Raw genomic sequence first — 13,539 nt, forward strand, 5'->3', positions numbered from 1 at the left:
GGGGGGTGGACCGGACCCCGATTTTGGGGTACCTTTCCCAGCGTGTGGGCGTTCCACAGCGGTCGTCGCCCAGCACACCCACCCCGCGGCGCAGACTTCAGGTTGGAAAAAAAACGTCTCCACTTTTTCCTTCCATTGAGGCGGCGGGAACGAAACACCACCGGTAATTTTGGAGATACTCAATTCTACGCAGCAAAAACCATCATGACTTGGACAATAAAAGATGCGCTTCGCCCTAAACACGGCCACTTTGGAAGTTTCTCTCTCTACATGACATTTTTGCAACAATCGCCGCCAAACGCTCATTTTCGAATTGCCAAATTTTCCGCTTTCGCGCATTTCATCTAGACATTTATTTCATCCTGTTACCCCAAAGGGAAAGAAAAAAAAAAGGTACTTGCACGCACACATGTCTTCCCATACTATCCGAAGTACCTGTCTGAGGTCGTGTGCCTCCGTCCTGCGAGGCACGCGACACTCGACGGCAGCACCCCTCCTGCGGCCCGTGTATCCCGCCCTCGTGCGGCAACCGCAGATGCGACACAGCTCGCATTCTCCCATGGGCACTCCTTCGGCAAACCAAAGAAAGAAGGTCACCCTTGGCTCCTTGCGCTCCCTGCACAGGAAGCGCGAGCCAATCACAGTCATGACGGCGCACGACTTCCCAAGTGCCCACGTCGCCGACCATGCTGGCATGGACGTCATCCTCGTGGGCGACAGCCTGGCCATGGTTGCGCTTGGCATGGAAGACACGAGCGAGGTCGTCGTAGAGGAAATGCTGCTGCATTGCCGCTCTGTCGCAAGGGCTACCAAATCCGCCTTCACTGTAAGTGTGCACCCACCCCTGGGCCCTGACCCCTGAACTCCCTACTGACCCACGCCCAGGTCGGTGATTTGCCCATGGGCAGCTATGAGATTGCCCCGGAGCAGGCTTTGGAAACCGCCATTCGCTTCGTCAAAGAGGGCCGCATGCAGGGCGTCAAACTCGAGGGCGGCAAGGAGATGGCGCCCACCATTCAGAAGATCACCTCCGCCGGCATCCCCGTCCTCGGCCACGTGGGGTTGACGCCGCAACGGCAGAACGCCCTAGGCGGCTTCAGGGTCCAGGGCAAGACGTCAAACGGCGCCCTCAAGCTCCTCGAGGACGCCCTGGCCGTGCAAGAGGCTGGCGCCTTCGCTATGGTCGTCGAGGCCGTCCCTGCTGAGGTCGCCGCGCTGATCACGGAGAGGCTGTCGATCCCGACCATCGGCATCGGCGCCGGCAACGGTTGCTCGGGCCAGGTCTTGGTGCAAATCGACATGACGGGGAACTTCCCGCCGGGCCGCTTCCTGCCCAAGTTCGTCAAGAAGTACGGCGACGTGTGGGGCGAGAGTCTCAGGGCCATCGAGACGTACCGCGACGAGGTGAAGAGCCGGCAGTACCCTGCCACGGAGCACACATATCCCATTTCCAAGGAGGAGCTCGAGACGTTTTCCAGCGCCTTGGAGAAGTTGTGAGGAGCTGTCACGGTCAGCCACTAGAGCTAGAGCATTTGCATTGCATCGGATTCGGGCTGCATTACCGGTGTTGGGGGTTTGCGGGGGAGGAGGCATTTGCATCGTTTAACAAGCCATTAGAAGCCATTTAATAGCGTACTTCATCTCAGCCAAAGGCTGGATTCATAGCATAGGAAATCACAAGCTGGCCGCTTGAGTCTTTGAAACACTATATCGCAGCGAGTCAGCGTGTGTATTGTATCGCCGGACATGTCAGTCTCGGGATGCAACGTCACCCACATTGTGCAGGTTGCCGACAATCTCATCAAGAGACGGCGCGAAGGAGTCGTTGACGTAGCAAAAGACGCTGTCAGTCTCTTGGAGCTTGAGCCGCTTCCGCAGATACCAGATGACGGTATGGAAGGTCTGGGTAGAGGAGATCTTGGCCACTCCCCGAGCGAGGGCAGGAGCGCTTCCAACAGCCTTGAACTTGACAACGACCTTCTCTGACGGGTACTCTCCGGCACTGGCCAAGGCGGAGGCAACATCGCGAGGCTGAGCCGTCAAGATGGCAGAGGCGGACATGGTGAGCGGTACCTCCGGAGAGGCAGGGCGGTCCGGGATGGTTGCCGGGGGAGGCGAGGCAGAGCCGGACCTCGAAATGCCAGGCGAGGTAGGACTGGTCGCCATCTTTGGTGCCGTTGAGCAGTGCTCTGCCGTGTACCTGTGCTCTGAAGAATGTCCGGATCAATACAATAAGGCTGGAGTCGGTACAAGTCGTCTGGATGGCTTGTTTATCGCCTACAGTCGGATAGGGTGCATGACGTGAGGAAGCGAGGCGTTGAAGGAGGCTGACACTCGAGGTCTCGGTTGGGGCAGCCCTGGGCGCAGAGGCAGACGGGAAGAATTGTGGGACACAGTCCGCTTTGGCAGGTGCCTGACCGAAGCCCCGTGAGTGGCCTCCTTTGGGTGAGGCTTGGGCGGGCCACTCAGGGCGTTCGCCCACTGTAAATCCAATGCGCCAACTGTCTGGCCGAGAACGCCAAACCAACAGTAGTCCATCAACACTCACTGTCTTGACACGACGACTCTCGATTCTTGAGTCTTGTATACGTCATTTGTGAAGCCAGACTCCCCTCTATGAAACAGTCTTCATCCTTCGATCTCTGCTGGATCTCAGACAACCGATCGGGCCGTTGCTTGTTGAAGTTTCTGTTGCCGGGCAATCACCGGACGTACATGACATGCTAAGCCGCCCGCCGACGGATGGACGGGATTGGACGGGGACTCGCGGCCAGGCACTCACACTCACTCAGCAGGACGTGATGATGCATGTATTGGATGTGGCTAACCTTGGCCTCGCCGTGTGGCGCCGAGTGGTTTTCTTCCGTCCTCACCGCACATTCCGCGCCATACTTGTTCTATCCCGGGAGCACCTGCCAGCTGCAGCCGCTCAAGTGAGTGAAGCTGCGAAGGCAGGCCACACCTTCCTCCCTCGATAAGAGAAGAACAGACAAGGTAGGTAAGTGGTGACTTGTTTGGGCCTAGACTGCATTGTCACTCCTGCACCCAGGAGAGAATCCTTCGTGAGAGACTGGATTCACCTCGCTCGCTTTCTTCTTCCCGCGCCACACAATCACCAACAACGCCCACTGGTGAATGGGACACCTCTCGAACCGTCTACGGAATATTTAATGCTTGGCCATCCAAGAGCTTCTCCCACCAGACCTCCATTTCCCTCTTCACCCTAAACCAGCAAGAACTTGATAACAATATCGACGGACCCTATCGTTGCTCATTGTGTCAATATCTGGGTTGCGACAAACGAACGACAGTGCTCTTCTAAACCTCTTGACATCCGTTGCCAATATCATGACTACACTGCATGGTCTAGAGGCCCCGCATGCCTCGGCTCTGCGGGACACTTTGGACAAGATCCACGACTTGAAGCATCCCGGTGCCGAAGTTGCGTTAGACGGCGATCACCTCGACATCGCTACCGTCGTTGCCGTCGCTCGCCATGGCCTTGTGCCTCACATAAAAAATGACCCGGCACTGAAAAGGCGGATAAACCAGAGCATCCAGGTCCTAGACCACCATATCGAAAACGGATGGGTGGTATACGGCGTCAATACCGGCTTTGGCGGCAGTGCCGACTCGAGGACGGAGCAGCTCAAGAAACTCCAAGTCTCTCTACTCCAACACACACAGAGCGCCATCATAACCTCATCCGATTTGGGATACGGCCAGGTCGATCGAGACGGACAGTCGCACGTTATCCCCTCGGCTTGGGTAAAGGCAGCCATGGTGGTCAGGGCCAACCAGAACCTTCGCGGGCACAGTGCCGTCAGGGTCGAGGTCATCGATACTCTTCTCAACCTCCTCCACCACGACATCACACCGCTCGTGCCCCTTCGTGGAACCATCTCGGCATCCGGGGATCTTATGCCCCTGTCCTACATCGCGGGAGCTTTGATCGGAGACCCCAACGTCTCCGTCACCGTTGGGTCGGGTGCCGACAGGAAGGTCATGTCCGCTCGTGATGCCCTCGAGCAATGCGGCGTTCAACCTGTCGAGCTGCAACCAAAGGAGGGGCTCGGCCTGATCAACGGCACTGCTCCGTCTGCTGCGTTGGCCAGTCTGGTCGTCCACGAAGCAAACCAGCTTGTGGTACTCGCCCAGGCCCTGACGGCGTTCACGTCTGAGTGCCTCCTGGGAAACGCCGAGTGGTCAAACGAGTTCATACACAGAATCAGGCCCCATGGTGGACAGGTCGAGGCAGCTCGCAACGTACGGAGTTTCCTCAAGACGTCCGACCTTGTGGTCGGCTTGGAGACCAAGAAGCGGACAGGGCATGGTTTATGGCAAGACAGATACTCAACGCGCACTGCGCCGCAGTGGATGGGCCCTTATCTCGAGGACATCATGCTGGCCCAGCGGCAGATCGAGGTTGAGCTCAACTCGACATCCGACAACCCAGTCATCAACATTGGCGCAAGCGGTGATCTGTCTGCTGGAGACGTCTACTCAGGCGGCAACTTCCAGGCTACCGCCATCACTTCCGCCATGGACAAGACGAGAACTGCACTTCAAATGGTGGGCCGCATGCTCTTCTCCCAGTGCTCAGAGCTGATCAACCCGGCGACGAGCAACGGCCTCGACCCGAACCTGGTCTTTGGAGACCCCGACGAGTCCTACACCATGAAGGGCGTCGACGTCAACATGAGCGCCTACATGTCGGAGTTGGCCGCCCTCGCCCATCCCGTCTCCTCCCACGTCCAGTCCGCCGAGATGCACAACCAGGGCATCAACTCGCTCGCCTTTCTCACGGGCCGGCGGACCATGGAGGCCGTCGATGTTCTCTCGCACATGTGCGCTTGCCACCTGTTCGTGTGCTGCCAGGCGGCCGACTTGAGAGATTACCACGAAAGGTTCCTTGGCTCGGTTTCCCTGTCCGAACTGGTGAAGAAGAGCAAGCTGGGTTTCAGCAGTGCCCAGACGGCGAAGCTGGCGAGTGGCCTGGACGATACGGTTCGGGGTTGGTGGTACGAGGCAAACAAGGTCGACCATGTGCAGCGCAGCTCAGTTGTGGCCTCCAAGGCTACGGCTCACATTATCGACTTCATGATGCGAGAGGAGATATCCACTATCCCGGTGAAGGCCGTTCAGGATGTTCAAGAAGAGTTCCGGCAGAGTATGGAAGCGTGGCTCAAAGACCCAGCCAACAACCCCAAGATCGACCGCCTCGGCTCCAACGACACAGACATTGCGAACTTGGAGGGGCTTGGACAGGGCTCCGCGACCCTTTTCGGAATTGTGCGTGGCAGCCTGAGCCTCGGGTTCCATCAGGGACTCAGGGAGAAACAGGCCAGCACCATTGGTGCGAGTGTATCCCGGATCTACGAGGCGATTCGCCTGGGTTCTGTCGTTCCTGCACTGATGCCGTTTCTCAGCGGGGCCAACGATGCATCTCCGGCGGCCGGGCTCGAAACACCCGCGAGCAGTGACAGCGACGGTTCGACCGTGAATGGGGTTTCGGTGATGTGATGCGCGAGGTTGCGAGGTCGGTACAGACAGAGTTGGCGCAAGTCGACTTCCTCAACAGGATGCAGCTATAGAAGCTCTCATCTCACCTTAGAAAAGCATTAGATATTTAGCATGAAATCGACTTGAAACAGAGCGAAATCCATGACAACCTTGGGCTGTGAGATGACGGTGACAGCATGCTAATGCTATTTCAAGTAGTGTAAGGATGCAGACGAGCTTCAGCCATGAATATTGCCAGGCCATGTGTAAGAAGGAAATGTGCGCATGCAACAGTCGAGAGGTTTGATTGAGGTTGGTCGCAGGCACCGTGCCACTGGAAACAAACCACCATCACTCACTCATCATGGTCCAAATAAACAAATCGATGCTCATCCAGGGAGGGAGAAAAAGGAGACCCAACCAATTGATGGGAAAGGAGGAGCCTTACTTACTTGCTCCGTCCTGCACTCATGAACCGGTGCTTATCCGAACCTAACAAAAGGACGAACGTCCGGGGGAGGAGGGAAGGATATGAAAAAAAAAGAATGAAAAATACGAGGAAGGAAAAATGAATGTCCCTGGCAAGGCTCGAACTTGCGACCTTTGGATATCTCTGACTATGTCAAGAGTCATATTCATTAGGAAATATGAGACCAACGCTCTTCCAACTGAGCCACAGAGACCGATTCATATCTTTAATGGCTGGGTTTTCGGACTATGAGCCCTAGCGCGGTGGCAGGGATTGTGAAGCTGGTGGGGGGCAGAGAGAGAACGGAGGGAGGAGGGTTATGCATGCGGGCGTTCTAGCTCGGAGGATTGAAACTTGTGGGGAGGGGCTGTGGTGGTGGTGGAAGGCGGGCTCGCCTGAGCTAAAAAGTGGGGGGTGATGGCGTGGGAGGGGCCGTTCCCACGGCTCGCGTCCGGCCGGAAGCGGGTGCTGGCGCGGGCGTGGAATGTGCGCGGCGCCCCTCCCCCCCGCTGGTAGACGCCTTTTTTTTTTCCGTTTCTTTTTTTTCCCCCTTCCCCGACGTGAACGCGAGGGTGTATGTGTATGCGCGTATTTGCGCGCACGCGCGAGCGCGCGTATGTCTCTGAACTTGGTCTCCCCGGTTCCCGGTGCTTCCATCAAGAACGCGGCCGAACACGGCGGGGGGGGAGGGGAGATTTGACACCGACGCCAGTGCGCCTTTTCCACTTGGGGCACTTTCGAAGAAGTAGGAGGATGAGGGGGGGCATTTAGGGGCCAGATGAAATCCGCCATGCGTACAAGGCCTTGTCCACATGTGGCCTGCCCCCGTGAGGGTCAAACGGATGCCGCAGGCGAGAGAGCGCGCGCGAGCGAGCGCATCAACTCGGCCCAGGCCAGCCAAGCCAGGCCAGCCTAGAAAGAAAAAAAGAAAGAGATGATGGAAGCCCGCGAGCTCGGGCCGCCCGTCCTGATGGTGGCACGCGGATGGCGTTATGTTGAGACAAGATTAGAAGCAGACGATTCCGAACGCCCAAGAGATTGTGGCTGCTGTCAATGCACCACCACCCCCGGACTCCGGAGATTTCGTTAGGTGAGCTTAGCTGCTCCAAGGGTTAGATTTGACTCCCGCATGCATGACACGCATACACACACACGCATACTTTGGTGAGAAGGTCTGGTGGTATCAAGAATGCCCGTTGGCGGTGAAGAGAGATGGATTGCTCGCATTCGAGGTGGAAAGTTCAAGAACCTTGGAATTATCCGAAACGCCTCCCTACTAACAAAATGCCTCGAGCTGCTTCACAACAAGCCCACAGCAGCGTACTGTCCTAAACCATGCAGTGTCGTGTTCAACATACAATATACACAAGCATAGACTGTTCAATGATGTATCTACACCGTGCCTCATTACGCCGCGCCGTCTTTGCTCTCGTTCGCTCTGTCCGCATCCCCTTGCCTGCCTCTGGTGGCCGACACTTTGCCGCCCTGCCCTGCCCGCGCCAAATGAGAAAAACGTAGCCGTTGTGGTATAAAATGCTCCATGCCGAACGCCATTGTGCATGCGATGCTTTCAGTGCGAGCCGACTGATTAGAGAAAGACGAAGTGAAGAGAAATAACATGACCGGAAACCAAACATGGTTTCATATTGGACAGTCCACTGGTATCAATGGTTCCATGCGTATGTGTGGAACGAATCCGTAGCTTTTTTTTGTATATAAATATTCGCGGTCCTCTTTGGATGGTGGCGTCGGCAAAGGGGAATTAAGAATAGCATTTGGAACGGGGCAGAATCGGCGTCAAGGTGCCGGGCGACGGAGCGCAGCCGGTGGGTTGGCCGGCCAGGCCTATGAGGACTCGTCTGCGTAGTCGTTGCCGCGTAAATGATGCTTGGGCGCTCGGCCCAGCTGGTTGAGGAGGTCGTCCAGCTCGACCCAGTTATCGATGTTATCGGCAAACTTGCGATGTTTGCGGGTGAGAATATGCTGCAGGGTTGTTAGCAAGTCGTGGCATGGCCAGAGTTACGCGTATCCGGCTTACCTCGTCAAAGTCCTTGAACTTGTCCTGGCAGTTCTCGCAGTAGCCCGGCTTGAGATCCCGCTTGCTCTTGGGGGGCGGGGCCTGTGTCTTGGAGCTGGTTCTGGAGAGCTTGGAACTCTGTTTTTCCGTGTCTTCCTCGATGAGCTCCATGCGCCTGCTTGTCGTCCTGGAGACGCTGGTGGACCTGGTGGAGGTCGCCTCCAGAGACATCTCGGTGAGCCGTCGGGAGCTGGCGTCCTGGGGCGTGGGAGCACCCCTCTGCAGCACCTGGCGCTGCAGACCATGCACTTCCTTGCTGGTGCCGGCCTTCGCCCCATTGATACCCGACGTGGAAGAAATCATCTGCGAGCGGATGGCCGACGTGACATTGGAAGGCTGCACCCCGGAAGCCACCGGCTCGCCCGCAAAGAAACGGCCAGTGCCAGCCCGGCCGGTAAAGGCGTTCTGAGACCGCCCAAAATCGATGGGGTTGGAGGCAACAACCTTGGGAGGATTGAACATCTCCGTGGGTTTCATCGACGCCCGCGCCTTGTTCTGTCCATCTTGCATTTCGGAGAGCGTGCGCTTGCCGGTGACGGTCCTGGAGGCGGGGACTTCGGAGGGCTGCAGGGCAGGACGCTCTTCGGCGGCGGGCTTCGCGACCCGTTCCTTCTGCTCCTTTTGCTCCTTCTGCTGCGCCTGCGCCTTCCGGCTGGGCCGCTCAACCGGTTCTGGCTCTTCGACGAACGGGCAGCGTCCGTCGGTGACAGTCCTAAACTGGGGCCATTCGCCGTCGTATTTGTTGTTGACCTTGGGGTACTCGCGCACCATGATGGGCTTCTGCTTCTCGTCGATGTCGTAAACGTAAAGATACGGCCCCTTGAAGTTGATCATCTCTCTGCTGGTGACGGCGTCCGACGGGCCATTCAGTCGCTCGTGCTGCAGCATCTGCAACAGACCCGGCTCCTCCGTCGCCTTCTTACTTCCCAAGTTTCTCGCAGGCTCGCCCTTGGCGCCATACGCCGCGACAACATGGGGGTCGGGCTCCAACAGAAACTGCAGCATCCTCTGGAACTTCTCCACGGACCAGATCTTCTTGCCCATATCGCGGGCTTTGTGGAGTACGTCATTGCTCTGGGCCGATCGCGTCCGCCTGGTTCTGTCGTCATGGGGCTGTGTGTGGGCTCGTCTCGACGTCGTCTCCAGCAGGAGGCGCCTTCGTGCATCGGTGGATCGGTCTAGGAGTGAAGGGTTGATGGTCTGCGGCTGCTCCTCGGGTTCGGCGTCGTGTGCAGACGGCTGCACCTCTTCCTGTGCTGGTATCGGCCGTGCGGTCACGACGTGTGTGATGCTGCTCGAAAAGAAACGTTCGTCCCTCTGAAACGAAAAAAAAAAAAGTGGTCAGCGGACAATGTCAACAGCATTCACGGTTGACATTTGCAACATACGGCTCCGAGAGACATGGCATGCCTGGAGAGCTTCGCCCTCTGGTCTTCCGGGATGCTATCAAAGTAGAAGACCATCTTCGGAAACCTCCCCCGGTACTCGGCCTGCCATTGGCGAATTCTTTCGACGTTGGTGTCATCGTGGTGTGTTGATCTTTCCTTTGTTATCGGTCGGGCCACACGCTGGGGCAGCTGCGAGGGCTTCGTGATCTTGGAGGGCGAGCGTAGCTGACGCGAACCGGCGTTCTCGACGACCTGTTTTTTGAACGGCGGGGGTTGGCCGTAGGGCTCTTCTCTCTGCATGTTGGCGTAGGAGCGCTTCTGCTTGGCCTGGGCCAGAGCAGAGGCAGCTCTCAAGGGCGAATTGGCCACATTGGGGTTGCTAGACAGAGGCGTTCGTCTAGTCGACATGGCCGGAGGGATGGGATTCGGTGATAGAGATATGGCTGCCATAAAAAAAATGCCCAATCAATATGCTCGACGTGGAAAAGGAAGGGTTTGTTTGCTGGGTTGGTTGGGTGGTTCGAGTGAGAGCGGGGGGTTGCTCTGTGGACGAGCACGCGACGTGGAGGCTAACACGTCGCTCACGCGTACCGACAGAGACCGTGTCGAAGACTTCACGAAGACATTGGAGGGCCTCGAGATGTGCGAAGAGTTGCAGAGCCACCGGACAGGAGGGGGGACGGGGAGGCTGTCGTCGTCGTCGTAGTACGGGCTGCACCAGAGGTGTGAAGTGGGCAGGTTCAAAGACAGAGCTTTATTAATAAGGTCGAAGAGTGGTGGTTGGTGTTGTGTGGGAGGAGTCCCCCCGTCCACTCGCAGTCTTCCCTGGGCCCAAAAGACCCAAGTCGCGCTTGACAGGTTCGGGGGGGGAACAACAGCGCTAATCCCGGTTCGGCGGCGCGGAAAACACGCACGGGCCAGTTCTCTCTCCAGCAACCGGCCGGATTTGTGGCCCAGCGCGTCTCACAGTGGCTTCTGCGCTGTGGTACAGTGGGAGGGCCGCTGTAAGTCGGGGCAACAACAGCCCCCTACCACATGGGAGCCTGGAAATTGGATGGAGCTGCAGTGGGAATAACAATAAAAAATCCTGCCGTCTCTGGGGCCTGCGGGATCCATTTTGCCAGACCATCTACGCAATAGTTCGTTCGCTTCCATCCATTGCTGGGCTGTTGTTTTCCCTTGCCCTGCCTGTGGCCTGGGCTGCTGCTGGTCGAATGCATGCATGCATCAGTCATACTGTAGCCGTACTTATCCCTACTGGCCTCTGCAGGTATCCGACTCCTCCTTGCATAGCAATACACACACACACACACACAGCTCTCCGTACATACATACTTTATATACCTACACATATATCTACATACCTATATACACATATACATACCTCATACATCTATACCTACATACATACATACGCACGCCATTGCCGCATGTGCAGGTACACACACATACACACACATGCACACACATGCACCCATCTCCGCCTCTCTCTTCACTAGGTACATAACACATCCTTCCTCTCACTCTCACACTCAATCTCATCCACTCATCGCCCTCGTCATTGTGGCCCGATACCCAAAAAGGGCATAAACGTCCGCATGCGCTTTCCTAGACGAGTCAGCCTCTCACAGTCCTCCTTAGTGCACTCGTCCGCACCTACTACCGTACACCCGGATCAGCAAGGGAAAGCCGCCTCGTGCGTGTCGTGATGACCTCATCCGAATCTTAGATAGAACCCCCGTCCCTTCATTGCTCTTTTCCATTTTATTTTTATTTTTTTAAACTTTTCTCACACACTTTTGCCGTCTCAGCCCTACTGCTCCATCACTGGCCATGAACTTCTCACGGCCAGTGAGCCGGGCCCTTCGATCCGCCCAGAGGCTGCGGGCAGCACCGTCGTCATGGCGGCCCTTTCCCTCAACCGGCCGACAGATCCGTCACTACGCCGCCGTGTCCGCCGCCGATCTCCAATTCGGCCAGCCGGTGCATGAGACGCACCCTCACATCCTCAAGGCAGGCGAGCGTAAGTGGCATCCCGCCCAACCAACGTAGTATCAAATGCCCTTGGCTCCATTATTGGTCCATGTGGGCTAGCTATATGAGAGTCAAAAAAGAAAAGGGAAGGGAGGGTGGAAAGAAAGAAAAAAAAAGTGAAAAAAAGAAGTGAACAAAGAGATGAGACGATGCAAGGGAAAAAAAGGCCTAACCGTACTAACGCGCGCCTCTCTAATTAGTCACTCCCGGCATCACAGCCCAGGAATACTGGGAGCGGCGCGCGCGGCTCGCCGAGAAGCTGCCCGAGGGCGGCGTCGCCGTCCTCGCCGCCGCCGACCTCAAGTACCGCTCCGGCGCCGTCTTCTACCCCTACCGCCAGGAGTCCAACTTCCTCTACCTCACCGGCTGGAACGAGGGCGACTCGGTCGCCGTCATCCAGAAGACGGGCCGCGAGTTCGGCGACTACGCCTTCCACCTCTTCGCCCGGCCCAAGGACCCCGTGGCCGAGCAGTGGATGGGCGCCCGCAACGGCGTCCAGGCCGCCATCGACATCTTCAACGCCGACAAGGCCGCCGACATCGCAAAGATCGGCAGCCACCTCCCGGACATCCTCAAGTCCGCCAGCCGCGTCTACACGGACCTCGAGCGGCCCCGGCAGGGCGACCAGGAGAGCAAGCTGTGGCAGCTCATGAAGAGCGACAAGTCGTGGTTCCCCTCGGCCAAGGTCCCGCTGTACCCCACCATGAACTCCCTCCGCTGCATAAAGTCCCCGGCCGAGGTCGCCAACATGCGCCGCGCCGGCCAGATCTCGGGCCGCGTCATCACCGACGCCATGCGCCGGCAGTGGACCCGCGAGAAGGACCTCCACGCCTTCCTCGACTACCGCTTCGCCGCCGACGGCTGCGACGGCCCGGCCTACGTCCCCGTCGTGGCCGGCGGCCAGAACGGCCTCTGCATCCACTACGTCGTGAACAACAACGTCATGCCCGAGGGCGAGATGGTCCTCGTCGACGCCGGCGGCGAGTACGGCACCTACATCACCGACATCTCCCGCACCTGGCCCGTAAACGGCAAGTTCTCGGCCGCCCAGCGGGACCTCTACGAGGCCGTCCTCACTGTCCAGCGCTCCAGCGTCTCCCTCTGCCGGGAGAACGCCAACCTCTCCCTCGACGACATCCACGACCACACGTCCAACGGGCTGCTCGAGCAGCTCAAGGGCCTGGGCTTCGACATCACCCACCGCGACATCGACGTCCTCTTCCCGCACCACGTCGGCCACTACGTCGGCCTCGACGTGCACGACGTACCCGGCTACGGCAGGAAGACGCCCCTGAAGAAGGGCCACTGCGTCACCATCGAGCCCGGCATCTACGTCCCGGACACGGACCGGTGGCCGGAGCACTTCCGCGGCATGGGCGTGAGGATCGAGGACAGCATCTGCGTGGACGAGGACTCGCCGTACGTCCTCACCACGGAGGCCGTCAAGGAGGTCGCCGACATCGAGGCTCTGAGAGATTGAAAGAGCCGTGTACAACAACGAAACAAAAATAGAAACCCTGTACTCCTTCATGTATCCATTGCTGTAACTTTTTTTAAAAAGAAAAGGAGTGCAATACCAACGCGGCACAAAACCATGTGCCGTTTGTACAACATATAAACCATAACACCCATTGCTACGAGGAAATATGAACATGCGCGACAGATGAGACGTGGCTAACCCTGCGGCACATGCTCGCTCTTTTTCTGTGCCCCCCCCCCCCGTGTTTCTGTTTCTCCTCCCCACAGGATGGACCAGAATTGCTCGCCCCATCGGAGCTTTGACAGCCAAGGGAGGAAGGTTCTCTATGCACGTCCCGTATGGAACAGGCGGGGCTCCATTCATGTCACAGGTTTGGTGTTGTTTGCTCCGGGGGACTGAGTCTTCGGGCAAAACAAACATGGCCATGATGTTCAAAAAGTTTGTCATCGTGTGAAGAAGGTGGCGTTCAAGCAACCTCCTAGTTTCAATGAAAGCTCCTAGGGGATGGTTGTTTTTGACACCCTGTATGAGAATAGTCGATGTAACCCCCCCTTTTGATACCAGAGGTCACAAGCTGGGGCTTATATAT

At 57.4% G+C, this 13,539-nt stretch overlaps 5 protein-coding genes across 5 annotated transcripts; 3 read left to right on the forward strand and 2 right to left on the reverse strand.

The window, feature by feature from the left end:
* Positions 1-409: 409 nt before the first annotated feature.
* On the forward strand, positions 410-1,497 carry EsH8_X_000221 (3-methyl-2-oxobutanoate hydroxymethyltransferase; the record flags this gene model as incomplete). The annotated part of the gene is made up of 2 exons (XM_083274309.1): positions 410-826; positions 886-1,497. The coding sequence occupies 2 exons, from the start codon at positions 410-412 to the stop codon at positions 1,495-1,497; spliced, it is 1,029 nt and encodes a 342-aa protein (XP_083119701.1).
* Positions 1,498-1,642: 145 nt separating this feature from the next.
* On the reverse strand, positions 1,643-2,166 carry EsH8_X_000222 (ubiquitin-like autophagy protein Apg12-domain-containing protein; the record flags this gene model as incomplete). Its single annotated transcript, XM_083274310.1, has 2 exons — positions 1,643-1,705; positions 1,777-2,166. The coding sequence occupies 2 exons, from the start codon at positions 2,164-2,166 to the stop codon at positions 1,643-1,645; spliced, it is 453 nt and encodes a 150-aa protein (XP_083119702.1).
* Positions 2,167-3,348: 1,182 nt separating this feature from the next.
* Positions 3,349-5,523, forward strand: EsH8_X_000223 (L-Aspartase-like protein; the record flags this gene model as incomplete). The annotated part of the gene is made up of 1 exon (XM_083274311.1): positions 3,349-5,523. One exon carries the CDS (start codon positions 3,349-3,351, stop codon positions 5,521-5,523), a length of 2,175 nt encoding a protein of 724 aa, XP_083119703.1.
* Positions 5,524-7,816: 2,293 nt separating this feature from the next.
* On the reverse strand, positions 7,817-9,844 carry EsH8_X_000224 (protein serine/threonine kinase activating protein DBF4; the record flags this gene model as incomplete). Its single annotated transcript, XM_083274312.1, has 3 exons — positions 7,817-7,954; positions 8,010-9,365; positions 9,437-9,844. The coding sequence occupies 3 exons, from the start codon at positions 9,842-9,844 to the stop codon at positions 7,817-7,819; spliced, it is 1,902 nt and encodes a 633-aa protein (XP_083119704.1).
* A 1,050-nt stretch (positions 9,845-10,894) lies between these two features.
* EsH8_X_000225 (aminopeptidase) lies at positions 10,895-12,950 on the forward strand (the record flags this gene model as incomplete). The annotated part of the gene is made up of 3 exons (XM_083274313.1): positions 10,895-10,935; positions 11,248-11,459; positions 11,671-12,950. The coding sequence occupies 3 exons, from the start codon at positions 10,895-10,897 to the stop codon at positions 12,948-12,950; spliced, it is 1,533 nt and encodes a 510-aa protein (XP_083119705.1).
* Between the last annotated feature and the right edge of the window lie 589 nt (positions 12,951-13,539).

The sequence above is a fragment of the Colletotrichum jinshuiense genome, chromosome 10 (genome assembly GCF_051148585.1).
Source record: "Colletotrichum jinshuiense chromosome 10, complete sequence".
Lineage (NCBI taxonomy): Eukaryota > Fungi > Ascomycota > Sordariomycetes > Glomerellales > Glomerellaceae > Colletotrichum > Colletotrichum jinshuiense.